Source organism: Gracilinanus agilis, chromosome 2 (assembly GCF_016433145.1).
Source record: "Gracilinanus agilis isolate LMUSP501 chromosome 2, AgileGrace, whole genome shotgun sequence".
NCBI lineage: Eukaryota > Metazoa > Chordata > Mammalia > Didelphimorphia > Didelphidae > Gracilinanus > Gracilinanus agilis.
The window spans coordinates 705,850,738-705,865,629 of NC_058131.1; the positions used below are offsets into that span (position 1 = coordinate 705,850,738).

General features: G+C 40.5%; 1 protein-coding gene across 1 annotated transcript in view; it reads left to right on the plus strand.

Annotated features, from left to right (window-relative positions):
* The window catches only part of JMJD1C (jumonji domain containing 1C), a 92,320-nt gene that overhangs the window by 35,936 nt on the left and 41,492 nt on the right, over nt 1-14,892 (plus strand). The window contains 4 exon segments of the mRNA XM_044659211.1: nt 10,427-10,554; nt 12,222-12,362; nt 12,473-12,662; nt 12,773-14,466. Coding sequence (XP_044515146.1) covers nt 10,534-10,554; nt 12,222-12,362; nt 12,473-12,662; nt 12,773-14,466 — 2,046 coding nt within the window. The 5' untranslated portion in view covers nt 10,427-10,533.

Genomic DNA, 14,892 nt, shown 5'->3' on the forward strand with positions numbered 1-14,892 from the left:
AATCCATTTTCAGCACACGCCACTGTTTGATTTATAATAAACTTCTCTGCATGCACATCATAAACTCACTTTGTGATGTGACAATCCAGGAAGCAGTGATTTATCTGCCCCAAAATGCAATTAAGCAAGAGCTTAAAATCTTGACAAATGTACTTTTTACTTAAGTACCTTTTATTTCCCCAGTCTGAGTACTCTTTCCATAGATTCAGGTTGAAATTCTCTCTTCAGTTAATAGATAACATTTAATGAATTGCTGACCTTTTCTTCCCTTTTTTTTATCACCTCCCCCCAACACACACAGAGAATCCCCACCTTGAGGCCAGCCTTCTGGTAGGGAGTCTCAGAACTTGAGCCTGGACTGGTTCTAGGCTTTTAGAAACTGGGCCGTATCGGCATGTAGGAGGGCTCCGGTTGAGACACCAGGCTTTGTAGGCATACTGCACCTTCGTCGTCATCCTCTATGAGCCCCACAGGTGTGCTCCAATGTCTCTGTCATGCTCTAAAAAATTCTTCATCCTAGAAGGTCGCTTGAGCCCTTGAAGTCATTCTCTTAGTCCCTTCGACTTGGGGGGAGGGCGGGGGATTAGGCGCTAGAGCCATGGCTTAACAGGCTGCAATCTGGCCTTGTCAAGTGTGCCCTGCTGGGCGACCTCAGCCTTGTTTTATGTTGTTAGAAGAGAAGCATCTTGGGGACAGAAACTCTTGGTGCTTTCATTCTTATTCTGAGAACTAAGCACAGGGCCTGGCCCAGAGGAAGGGTTTCATTGATGACGTTTCCTTGGGAAAATGGCTCATTGTAGTGGAGAGGCCTAGTCTCTTATCCATCTCTGTCAGGGCCCTCATCTGAAAAGGGAGCCAATACCTGAGGTGTTTCCCTCAGGGTGATCATGTTTGTAAAGAGCTTTACAGACTGTACAGAATGCCATGTTGGTGTCAGTCCTAATAGGGAAGAAAAAAAACAACTAAAAAACATCGTTTTAGGATTTCCTCTATTCAAGATAGAAAGTTGAAGAAAAAACCTGAGCAGCAAATGACTCTGTTTCTGCTTTTGACCTCTTCTGGCTCAGTGAGGGATTAGGGTTTTTTCTCTAGTTGATGTAAAATCATTTAGAGCCAGATAATTTAGCTAGAAGAAAATAGTCATGATTCCTACCATTAGTAGTAATCATATACATTGTGTATCTTTGTGTAATTTTTTATAAACCCTTACCTTCCATTTTAGAATCAGCATGTATATTGGTCCCAGGCAGAAGAGCAGTAAGGGCTAGGCAGTGGGGGTTAAGTGACTTGTCCAGGATCACACAGCTAAGCTGTCTGATGTCAGATTTGAACCCAGGATCTTTTGTCTCTAGTTCTGGCTCTCTATCCACTGAGCCTCCTAGCTGCTCTACGTTGTGTATATTTATTTAGAAAAGTGAAAGAGACCTTAAATTTAATCCTCATCTACCCAAAGTTTTCATCTTTCAAATGAATAATACAAGAAAGCCAAAGTGAATTTTATGAGTTCTTTTCAGTCATTTTTTAAATTGCATATGATTCTGTGTTCACTGCCATGGGGGGGGGGGGGACAGCATGTGTGTGTTGTATGTATTCATATGTGTCTAGAGATGTCCATAGGGTCACACACGTTTTTTCCATGTGCGTGTGCATTAAAATAAACCCAAGCCTCCCTTTCCCTCTTCCTAGAAGAGGATTTAATGAAAGCAGAATTTCTAGGTTTCATTTCCCTGTTTGGTGTCTGAGGCCTCTGTGAGCAGTGGACTGGTTTGAGGGCATACAAGCGACCCCAGGGATGGTTCACTCAACGACTAACTCGATAAGCCTTGTCAATACTTTCCTGCTCATTAATATTTCAACCTAGAATATATGCCAAGAAGTAGAAAAAATTCTGTTTGTTGGCTGCAAAGGAATTTTTTCATCAAAATTTTGATAGGAAAAGTTTAAAAGTCTTAAAGATGAAGGAATGCTCTTGGGTGTGGAGTCAAGAAGACCTGAGTTCAGGTCCAGATGCACATACTTGCTAGCTATGTGGCCCTGGGCAGTTCACTAAACCTGTTGGCCTCAGTTTCCTTCTCTGTAAAATGGAGATGATGATAGCACCTCCTCCTTCCCAGGATTGTGAGAATCCAATGAAAGAATGTAAAACTCAGCACAGTATCTGGCACATACTAAGTGCTATCGAAATGCAAACTCACCCATTGTCACAGAGACCTGAGAATTTTCTATTTTCATCTTAAAATTCTGTTTGTGTCCATCACCCTAACATTTTAGGACAGAAGAAGGCAGTAGCAGTGACTGCATCATCCAGACAAGGAAAGTTAATCTACTGAAAACGGAAGGGATTTCCTGGGCAGGTCATGTTCCAGTCCTCTGCTCCCTTTAAAGGGGGAGAGGAAATAGTCACTGGCTGCTCAGGCCCTGGACACTAGAGACTTTGAGGTGTCTTTGTAAAGGCTTAATGAGTCTTTGCTTCCCTCCAAGGGCAGGTTTGTGACGGTCATGAGTGTTCTTCATTCTTTGATTCACTCCTTGATGCCTCCTATTTGCCAGACTCTGTGTTAGTGTCAAACCCTGTTAAACTAATGAGCTCAGTTAGGCCCAAAGGGTCCCTCTGTTCCCACACTCTCCTCCTTCACCTTTAGGGAATTTATTTTAGATGAAAAGCTATGAAGGCTTCAAGCAGCTAGTCAGAAAAATTCTTCACTAGACAGAGGTTGGGGCTTTTCCACCAACTTTATATTTATATCTGCCTCTGTGGAGGAGGCAAAGTTCAAGATAACCGAGCAGCAGATATTGCAGTGTCTGCCTAGGAGAAGATGGGGGGCGGGGAGAAACACTTTTTTCCTAGGCTGTCTGGCCCCCCAGGTCTTTTACTCCAAGGATGCTAGTCTGATTTCTCTTCCACATCTCAAACCTGTCTTTTTTCCTGGAATGCCACTCTTGCTCCAATCTGGATCATTTCTAGCTGACCCCTGGACAGCAGCCAAGTTGTCTTGACTTCTCCAAACATGACTCCTGTGCAGTTCACCTGGTCTAAGACCTATGACTGATTGATTAGGCTTCTTATTACCAATTCAGGTGAAGTGGAGGCAAACCATCACTCCACCTTTACTTTATTTAGACTTGGAGAATGAAATTGAGCTCATCCTTGGGAAGGTCAATCTAATATATATTCCATGACATCCAATCTGATTAAGTACAAAATAAAAGTTTCCAAAAGAAGCTTTTGATGGTTGAAGGGGCAAGCTCATTCCCTGGTGTAGAAAATTAGCAATACTTCATGGCTGAAGTTCCTGAGCTCTAAGTTGCAAATGTGGAGGTACTGAGTCCTCTTCTTCCCCAAAGATCTTAAGAAGAACCAGAAGAGCAGTTATTATTTTATAAAGGAAATTCTTGTTTGTAATAGTAATAATACCTCATTTTATCCTTCCAACAACTTTGGAAGGTAGTGTCTGTTGTTATTCCCATTTTAGAGATGAGGAAACTAAGGTAAGCTTAAGTGAAGTGACTTCCTCAGGGTCACACACAGGTAGTATATGAGGCCAGATTTTTAACTTGGGGTTTTCTAAATCCAAGTTTCACTTTTTCTATTCTCTGTGCCTACCTACCTATTTTTAGGCTGAATGGATCTTAATGATTCTGTGATCTTGCAGGTTTCCCTAAATTATTTACAAGGAATTGTGTTTGGTGGTGTTTTGTTTTGTTTTTTAAACCTTACCTTCTGTCTTCGAATCCATACTGTATATTGGTTCCAAGGCAGAAGAGCACTAAAGGCTTGGCAATGGGGGTCAAATGACTTGCCCAGGCTCACACAGCTAGGAAATGTCTGAGGCCACTGAACCCCACCCCCAGCTGCCCCTCAAATTCAATTTTCAGAGGACCAACTGATGGGGGTGGGGGAGACCGAAAAATGTAGAAAAGAGGAGAGAGATGCCCAAGAGTTTCCAGCAAAGGATCCACAGATTGTGTCAAGCCATGTGACTAGGTGATTCACATCTCCACGGAGAGAAAAATGAATGTTTCAACCTCCTTCTTATAAGGATGAGGCTTTAAAGAGTATAATCCTTGTCTGGTTCAAAGAAATGACATTGAATAAACATTAAGAAGTGAAATCTCCAAGTCAGATCAGCCTAGATGAAAATTGAAATGTCCTTTGGGTCAGGAAAACTGGCGAAGACTTGTGTCATAGTCTAAAAATAAAAAAGGCCGTAGGTTTCTTACTTAAACAGGTACATAAATGGTTGCAGAATTCTCCATTTGTAGAAGTATCTAAAATCTCATCTCTCTTATTTTTCTTTGTCACTTAGACCTGGTGGTGTTAGCTAGGTGTCTCAGTAGGTTTTTAAAAAAAAGCACAGGACCCTGGGTCAGGAAGACCTGAGTTCAAATTCAACCTCAGATAGGTGTGTGGGCTTGGGCAAGTCACTTCTCCTCTGATGGTCTCAGTTTCTTTAGCTATAAAATGGGGGTGATAATAGCAGCACCTATCTCAAGAGGCTGTGATGAAAATCAAAGGAGAAAATAACTGTAAAAAAGGCTTGATACAGAGCCAGGCACATAGTAGGTACTATGTGAATGTTTATTCCTTTGCCTCATTTTGAAAAATGGAGTATTGGAGGTTTTTCATATTTCTCTCAAGATTTCAAGTTTGACCATGTGGAAGAGATCAATGTGTTACTTTGGTGATAAATTATCATAGTATTCCTTCTCATGCTGTTAGTGTGCAATTATTAACAATAATGTAGTAATATGTTAAGTGCACATATTTTGCTCAAGATTCCCCCCCCCCCATTTATTCTTTGGAATTTGTATGAGAAGTAGAATAATGTTAGTAATGGGTATGATATGGTCCATCTTGTCTATAATTCCAGGGCACCACAGACAGCCTAAATCTTTTTCTCAAAGATAAGTCACTGCTTCTTAAGAAGACTAAAATGATGGGTTGCAGAGATTTTTATGCAAGATTAAGATTTTAAATCTGCAGAAATTGATCAACATTTGTACTAAGGCTTTGTGTCAGGACAGCTCAGTCTCTTTCCTCCAGAACACTGACCTTCCAACAGAGGAGGCAAGCTCAACATTGCACTAAAGCTTTGGAGCTGTAATGTAGTCTGGAGACACGAGGTAACAGAGGAAGAAGCACTGACTGACAGTTCAGGGGCCCAGAAAAGGCCTCTTGTGCCCAAGATAATGCTTGAGTCATTGGAGACAAGATGGCAGAGAAGGTACCCAGATTGATCTGATCTCTACCAAATTATCTCTAAAATACTGATAGAATATTTCAGAATGATGGTATAGAGTAGCATAATCCACAAAAATGCAAGTTGGAATAATTTCTCAGTCCAAAACTAATTAGAAAGCCAGCACAAGGGATCTTATAGACTAGGATGGAGGTGGAGTGCAACACAACAGGGCAGGCCTCACCACAGCCACAAGAGCAGGCACAACTGGAATGGCTGCCAAAGCTTCTGGAGCTCTTGGCCACAGACAGTAAGGGGAGGTCAGAAATCATCAAAGAAAACTGCTCTGATATTCTAGAATCAGAAGGCAAGATAGAAATTGAAAGAATCTGCCAGTCACCTTCTGAAAGAGATTCTCCAAAAGGAGAATCCCCAGGAATATTATAGCCAAAGTCCAGAACTCTCAGCTCAAGGAGAAAATATTTCAAGCAGCCAAAAAGAAACAATTCAAATATTATGGAGCCAGTCAGCATAACACATGATTTAGCAGCTTCTACATGGAGGAAAAGGACTCTTTACAAAGTAGAATTCCATTTTCAAATGGAAAGGGACATACAAAAGCTCACTCAAAGAAAATCATGCTAAAAAAGAATTTGGAAAATTGAAGAGGGCCTAGAACATAATATTCCAGAGGGCAAAAAAAGACTTTATTCAAGAATCACTTAACCAGCAAAACTAAGCATAATCATAGGTTTGAAAATAAAAAATGGGTATTCATTGAAATAGAGAACTTCTAAACAGTCTGATGGAAAAAATCAGAGCCAAATGGAAATTTTGACTCTAAAAATCAAGCCTCAAGAGAAACATAAAAAGATATATGGGAAAGGGAACTCAATAGATATTCAATAAAGTTAAATTGTGTACATTCCTCCATGGGGAGATTATTTTTATGACAACAAAGAAATTTGCCATTATTATGGTAATTAGAAGTATACATCGACATAGGGCAAAGGTTTGAGTTGAATGTGATGATTTGATATAAAATTAAGGCATGAGACAAAGGAATACATCAGGAGGAAGGGGGGGGGAATAAAATGGAGAAAATTATCACACATAAAAGTGGCATGAAAAGACTGTTCATAGTGGAGCTGGCACGTGGGGAAGGGAACACTTGAACCTTATTCTCATTGGAATTGACTCAGTGAGGAAGGAACATAATCAAGAGAGTATAGAAATCTGGCTTACCCTACAGAATAGTAGGAATTGGGTGGGGGCTGTTAGAAAAGAGGGCAAATGGGTGGGTGGTGAATAGAATCGAGAGGAAGTAGGATAAAAAGTAATATGCAGTCATCATAATGGTGTAAAAAAGTTTACAAGTCTCTAATAAAGGCCTCTTAAATTTGTAAAGAAATAAGTTTAATATCTTAAAAATATAAGTTCTTGCCCATTTGATAAATGGGCAAAGGATATGAACAGGCAGTTCTCAGACAAAGTAATTAAAGGTCTCTATAGTCATGCCAAAAAATGCTTTAAATTATAATTAGAGAAATGCATATTAAAACAATTCTGAGCTACCACCCCACACATGGCTTTGGCAGCTGTGTAGAGGGCAAATTGGGGTGCAGAGAGAATAAAGCCAAGAAGCCAGTTGGGAGGCGAGAGATGATGCAGGCCTGACCTAGGGTGGTAGCTGGATGAGAAAAGTGGATTTAGGATTAAGGAGTATATTGACCCAGTGTCAGGGAGTGGGAGGATCAGTCTCATCACTTCCCCCACCATCTTTGTTTCCATGGTTTCTCTTAGACTCTGGTGTTCATAGATTGACAATTCAGTTGTTGCTGGATTTCATTTTAATAGCAAGGATATAAACAAAAATCCCATGGCACGATAAATAGAGCATTGGCCTCAAAGCCAGGAGGACCTGAAGTTAAATGTTGTCCCTCACCCAGCCTGTCTCTTTGAACTTGGGCAAGTCCTAATTGCTGATTTATGCTGAACGGTAGGATCTCTCTACTAGGATCACAGATATTAGGATAGGATGTTTGATGATTTCATTAATATAATTATGGGCAATTTATTAACTTATTTGAGTGGCAGACCTGGTGGTATGAGAATAGTTGCCTGGCATTTTGATTCATGGGAAATTACAAAATATCCTAGGTATGCCTTTCCTGAAGGAGCTGCCCCAGAACCAGTCATCCATAGCTGCCTTGAACAAAACTGCTTTTATCTCATAAAAGCAGCAATGGTGTCTTCTTAACCAGTTGCCACCATATGTCTGTGTTCATTTGATTTCCTTTTATCATAAGTTAAAGATTTTTTCTGCAGCATGTGATCTAACCAGTGCAGGTTTTGCCTCTGGACTGGCCCAGGCTGGTTGATCATTTCAATTTCTCAAACTGTTATATAGCTATAAAATTCTAGATTGAACATTAGTGGATAGAAGTTTTATGTAACATTAAACTGAAGCTTATGGTTTTTAGGAATACAGCATAGTTTGTGAATGTCTAGCTTCATTATAGGGAACACAGTGCTGGTACTGGGTGATAAAAGCCAGAAGTTAAGTTTCCTGGCCCTCAGGGGTTTGGAGGGATAACGTGCCTTTAGAAAAACTGGAGGTGAACCTGAGCAGTTAATCCCTGGGCGTGAAAGGAGTACTACCTGAACCCCACCTTAAAGAAATAGGCAATTTTGGAAAGGATCAGAGCTTACTCCAGACAAGTGCAAAGGCATCAAGGTAGCAGTTGATAGAGTAACATGTTGAGTTAGGAAATCTAACCTCCTCTCTAGTGTGCGCCTTTCTGAGAAGCAAGACTTAACTTTTCCCCCCACCTCGTTTTCCTCACCCGCAAAAATGAAAGGCTCAGACTAGATAAGCTCTGGGGTCCTTTTGAGTTCTCAATCTGGTAGGCTAGGAAATCGACTTCCCTTCCAATTCCTTTTTTTTTTTTTTTTAATTTTTATTTTTATGTACCTTCAGTATATCAGACACTATGCAAAGTACTAGCAATGTGGACAAAACATCCCTTTCTATTAAGAAACTTAACATTCTATAGCGTCATGGCGAGCCTATAGCATAGGTGCCAAAGATGGCACTCGGAGCACTCTCTGTGGGCATGGAATACCCCCCTTCTTCCCCCCTCAAGAGTCCTTTACTAGAAAGGCAGAGGGACTTGGGAGGAGCTGCTTCCCTCCCCCTCTCCACCTGCCTGATGACATTTTTTCACATGCCTTGCCCCTCTGCCCAGCAGCCCAATAGGCAGGGCATGGTGGGGAGGGTGGGTGGCTCAGGGGCAGCAGAGCTGGAGGGGAGCAGAGTCCTTGGGCAACTCCCTTTCCCCTTTCTACTCTTGCTGAGGACATTCCTTACTTCACTTGCCCAGTAGCTCAATGGGAAGGCTTTCTCCCTCCCCTGTGGGAGACGGGCAGTGGTGGCATGGCACTCAGTCTGTGGGGAGATGTGAGCACAACACTTGGTCTGGGTGGAGGCACAGCATTGTCTCTAAAAGGTTTGCTATCTCTAGTGTAAGAGAGAACATATACACAACTAATGTTGTTTTGAAATATATGCAAAATGAATGCAAAGGAATTTCTGAGAGGGGGCTACATAGGGATCAAAATAGGCCTGATTTAAGAAGGATGCTAACGAGACACAAGGAAAGAAGATGTTCTCCTGGTAGAAGGGTGGAGAGTCCTTGCAAAGCCCCCTGAGATAGGTGGTGGGGAACAGGTCCCCTGAACTGAAACACAGTGCAAAGATAGCAGTTTGCTACCAGTTAGATTAGAACCTAGGTTGTGAAAAGCTTTAAGATACACAGGGCTTTTCTCTTGGCCTATATTAGGGTGCCAGGTTAAAATTTTTGTTGTAGGTGCTGCATTGTGGCAGCTGCTAGATTAGTGAAGAGGACAGATATTCCAATAGTCCAGGAGAAAAGGCCATATATTGGGTTGGCAGTGTTGTAGGAATGTTGGGTACAACAGTAGCCACTTAAGTAGCAAAAAGAAGATGAATAAGGGATTGTTGGTGTAAAATGAAGGGGAATTGGGAACTCTGAAGGGGGATAGGGCTCTTATAGTTAGAAAGATCTCAGGTCAAGTCCTATTTCACATACTTGTTAGTTGACTTTTGGCTGTGTCCCCTTTACCCTCAGTGACTCCTCATCTGCAGAATGTGAGAGTGATGCTCACTACCTTCCCACTCTTAATTGTATTATCTGATCCTATGATTGTGTTTGACGATGAGGGAAGACTTGGAAACAGTTTGCTTCCCTGTGTTCATACATCCACACTGGGAGGAGAGCAGAGTGTGTGCTGGACATAGGAGAAAGGACAACCTTCAATCTGAGATCATTGGGAATTGGCTTGAAGGAGATCTGCAATTTTACAATTAATGAAATACGGGAGAAAGTTGGAAAATTTGTCTATGAATATTTTTATTCTGATAAACTTCACTTCACTTCTGATTTGAGGAAGGATTTGTGACATGCCGTGTACTTGGATATTGATTAGCAATTGTATTTTCTATCTATAACCAGAAGGTGTTTTTATCATTTTGTCCTTGCAGGAAAATCCCATTCTCTTATACAAAAAGCATACTTTGTATTTGTACAAAGCATTTTCTTTATTCAAAACATGCTACTTTCAGTGCTGCAGCTCAGTAGTCAGATGCCATGGTTTCAAAAACGACTTCTCTGACAGTTACTATTTAAACCACATTGGACAAGTCACTTAATAGTCTTCTACTAGAAAGTGAGTGTCTTAGACTGGATGGTCTCCCTCTGGTGGCCCTTTTCTCTCTGTCCCTAGTTAGCTGGAATTGTTTGGTTTCAGTTAAATTTGTATTTTTTGCTATCGGCATTTCCAAATGAGGAAATTTCATTTGTGGAATGGTTGATCTCATGCATATATTCTTCAGTTTACTGTCTTGGAAAGTTGCCTAGTCAGCAGAAGTCAGGGGCAAGATTTGACACTGGCCACCAGCACTCTACTCACTACTTCCCACTATATAGGACTCTCTTATTTTGACTTTTGAGTATAAAATTCTTAAATATTAATCAAATAGTCTCTCAAATTGTTTATACAAGTAACCTGAGAATCGCCTCATGTGAGATTCTACTTCTTTTCCAAAATATTTTGGAATTGACTGGGGGGTGGGGGATGGGGGGAAATGCCAGTCTATGTAATTATCCTATCAGTAACATCTATAATCATAATCTTACCTGCCAAATTCTCTGTTTCCTTTAAAGGTCCATATTCTTTAAACAGATATAGAGTGGGAGTATACAGACAACAAAATTCTGCCACCCAGCCGTTTACTGGTATAATTACTCACCATGACCTCTTCACCCACAACATGATTGTTATGAATGACCAGGTAAATACTTCAGTCAAACATTTTAAAAAAGATAGTTTTGTAATTAAAACAGTCTTTGTTAGTATATAATGCCAGTAGTTAATTCTGATTTCATGTTTAGGTTTCTTGTCATTGAAATGTGCAAAATATTTACATGTTCTTTCCTATATTAAGTTTACCTGCCACAAGGAACTTCTTATTCCAGATGCATTCACATATTTCTAATTAGATAAGTTTCTGAAACAAAGGAACTAAAATCTAAATTTTTCATCATTCTGAGTTTGTCCATCTAGTTAATAGTTACTACATTTTCCAAAGAATTAGCTTAGCTTTATTTAGCAATGAGACCTGTAACAAGTACTCTAGTACTTTTTGGAACAAATGAAGTTAGTTTGCATTGTGAGTTTTATTCCAGTTCCTAAGGTCACAATGGAACTTTGATTTCCTTAACGTGACTGGTTATCTTGGCTTAAAATCCCAGAATAGCCTGGGCATACTCATTCACACATGGAGCCTCTTTTGTTTTCTGTATGTAATACAGAATTATGCATTTGCTACTTTATCACCTAGGGCAGTGGCAAATGAAAGGAATATTGTCATAAGTAAATAAAAGAATAGTTTTTTCTATTATTGTTTACAACTTTTTGTTGTGTTTTGTGAGCTTTATATGAAAGCTTCCCTTAAAGTCAAGTCATAAGGTATTTTCTTGTAGAAACAAATTATTTAGCCTCTGAAAATACTTTTGAATTTATACTCCTTCCTCCTCTTCCCCCCCCCCCCCCCCCCCCCCCCACTTTTAAGCATAGCTGGTTGCCACAAGTACAGAATTGTTTTAAGGACATTGGATAATGTTTTCCTAGGCAGCTTGGTGGCTCAAATAAAAAAAGGGCAGTGAGCCTGGAGTCAAGAAGTTGTTCTTTAGTTATGTCTGATTTTTCATGACTCCATGGACCATAGCATGCCAGTCCCTTTTATCCTACACTATCTATATATCATCCTTTGTGTCCCTAGTGTTTAAGATCAATGTTAAAATTCAGCCTCAGATATTTCCTAGGTAAGTGACTTTGGGCAAGTTGCTTAACCTTTCTTTGTATCCATTTTCTCAACTATAAATGGGCATAGTAACATCCACTTTGAGGATCAGACGAGGTAATATTCATAAAATGCTTGGCACATAATAGGTGTTCTTAGCAAAGTTTGCTTTTATCTTTTAATTCTGCCCATTCTTTCACTCACATTCACAGTGGGACCTCTTTCATTTTTTTCTCGTTTTTAATCTATGTGAGCTTTTTACTATTAATTTTTATATACATTTTTTTTTCTTATCACCTTGCTTCTGTGCCTTTGTTTGATTCTTAACCCTTTTCAGAGTTTGCTTGGGGCTGATCAGTTTTCTTGATTTGACTCTTGATTAGGTGTTAGAAAGACTGGGATTATATAATATTGCTATTCTTTTAGGAGGTTGAAACAGTAATATTTTGTTTGAAATTACAAAGTCTCTGAACTTGTTATATTTTTCTACCTGTAAATGCCAAGACACTATCTAATCCATGAATATCTTTAATTAAAAAGTAGGAAGACAAAATGTCCAAGTATAAATAAGGGTAGAAGGAAAGAATCACTAACAGTTCTTTGCTCAGTATCCTTTCCTTAAATATTTATTGTTTTCCTGTTGTTTCATAATCCAGGTACTAGAACCACAGAATGTCGATCCTTCTATGGTTCAAATGACCTTTATCAATGATGTTCACTCTCTATTGAAAGAAGAAGATATTGGCATCACTTCACGCCGTAGGTCTTGTTCTACTCAAAGTAGCACCGCTGTTCATGTAGGTATACTGTAGCCTGTGGGGGGAATCATCCCGTGTTATCTCCCTAGGCTTATTCTTTGTGTGTATAAGCAAGCCATGTGGACTCATTACCATCTTGTTCTGTGTAGGGTCATTATACACGTGCTCAAGCAAGTAGTCCAAGGCCAGCTATGAACTCGCAGGCTGCAGCACCCAAACAGAATCCACACCAGCAGCAACAGCGAAGCATTCACCTGAACCAGAGGAAGGGCTCAGATAGTAGTGTGCCAGATGAAGAGAAGATGAAGGAAGAGAAATGTGATTATCTAGGCCGTGGAGGTAGGCATGCATGCTCCTTTTTGTAGAAAGTCAATAAGGAATATGTAAAACAAAAATGTTTAAGATGTTGACACTGTTGGGATCTAAAAATAATGTTTTTCTTTTTGTAGAAAATCTTAAAAGCAAAAACAAACATTTTCTTAATAAAAGAAGAAAAATTGAAGACGATGAAAAGAAGCTAAATATAAAAAGACTACGAACAGACAATGTATCAGACTATTCTGAGTGCAGCGACTCAGAAAATTCTAATAAAAGAATGACAGAGTCATCTTCTGAGCAGAGTGCCGAAAATGAGATGAAGAACAAAAGCACTTCGAAGATCAATGGAGACGAAGGAAAGTCACAGCGTAGTGAAGGAGCAGAGGAGCAAGCAACAAAGAGTCAGTCTCCCTGGGCTCAGATACAAGAAGATAAGAAACATGAAGATGTGGAAAGTCTCAAGTCACCTGCCCTCGAGCCCCATGGAAAGCCTCTTCTTGGGGCCACAGAAGAAGTTCTGTTTTATGATCCAAATACCAATGATTTACATATTCAAGATTGCAAAGCAGAGAAGTCACATACTCTGGAATTACTACCAAAGGAGCAATTTGTGTCGGGACCACCTACACCGAAATGTGTTATTGACATTACAAATGAAACCAATTCAGAAAAGGTGGTTCAGGAAAACTCCACAAGGACCTTTGGTTTTCAGACCTTTCAGAAAATAGAGCCTCATAGTAGTGACTCAAAGCTTTTGTTTAGCAATGCAAAATATTTAGAAACAAGAAAGCAGGATACTGAACAGAGCTGGGTTAGTAGCATTGTCAACAAAGTGGATTTAGCCTCATCTGGGGTTCTGAATCCTTTATCAATGAATGAGCATCTGAATGCCGAAAAAGAGAAAAACCCATTTGCACCCTATCTCTCTTCATTAAATGTTGCTTCTCTAACTGAGGATAACAAATTGCATAAACCAAGTCCGCCCACTGAGGGCCTGAAGTCCAAATTCAGTTCTTCAGCAGATGCACCCAAACCAAAAGCTAATTCCTTACTTGATGCTGTTCAACCCAAACTCACTCATTCTCCTGATTCTGGGAAGTCTAAGACCAGTTACTCAAACAGTAGTCACACCACTGGAGAGAGACGGTTGGCAAATAAAACAGAGCATGATTTACCAAGATCTAGTTTTCATCCAGTTCCCACTCGTGTCAGTGCATTAGAAACTACCAAGAGCCCTCTTATCATTGATAAAAATGAGCATTTTACAGTTTACAGAGATCCTGCGCTTATTGGGCAAGAGACAGGAACAAATCACATTTCACCGTTCTTAAACCAGCACACTTACCCTATTCATTCTTCATCCCATAGAACTTGCCTCAATCCAAACTCTCATCACCCCACTTTAACTGCCACTCCCCATTTGTTGGCTGGCTCTTCAACCCAAACCCCTTTGCCTCCGATTAGCAGTCATCCTCTGAACAGTGCCCCTCACCCCTCTGTTCATCACCCTCATTTGCTTCCTACAGTGTTACCTGGAGTGCCTCCAGCCTCCTTACTAGGCGGCCATCCACGACTAGAGGCTGCTCATGCCAGCAGCTTGAGCCACTTAGCCCTAGCCCACCAGCAGCAGCAGCAGATGTTACAGCACCCGTCACCTCACCTTCTGGGACAAGCACACCCTCCTGCTTCCTATAATCAGCTCGGACTCTACCCAATTATCTGGCAGTATCCTAACGGGACACATGCCTACTCAGGACTTGGCCTGCCCTCTTCTAAGTGGGTCCACCCAGAAAATCCAGTTAATGCCGAAGCCTCCATACGGAGGGTAAGTCACACAGATGGTTCAGATCAGTTCATTGGCAAGCTTGACTCTTTTTGTCTTTTGTTGGTTCTTGGGAATTGACTGAACATATTAGATTCTTAGCCAACTGACTGGGAGTTTGTGCACTGTGGCAAAATAAAGTTCATGGGGCATCTTACCAAAAACAGAGACATTGAAGAGAGAGAGTATAGTGTGGCAACAGGAATCACCTGATTTGAAGTAGGGAGTTAGTTGTATGGAAACCTCAGAGGCCATCATCCAGTACCTTCTTTGAGTAGATGGGAAACTGAGAGGATCTCAAGGACTTACTCAAGATTACATTGAATAGTCAAAACCTCCTGGAAGTACTAGAACTCAAGTTAGGCCAGTCTGAAAGGTCCCAGGTAGGAGTGACACAGTGAGCCAAAAGACATTTTTAGGATCCACAGA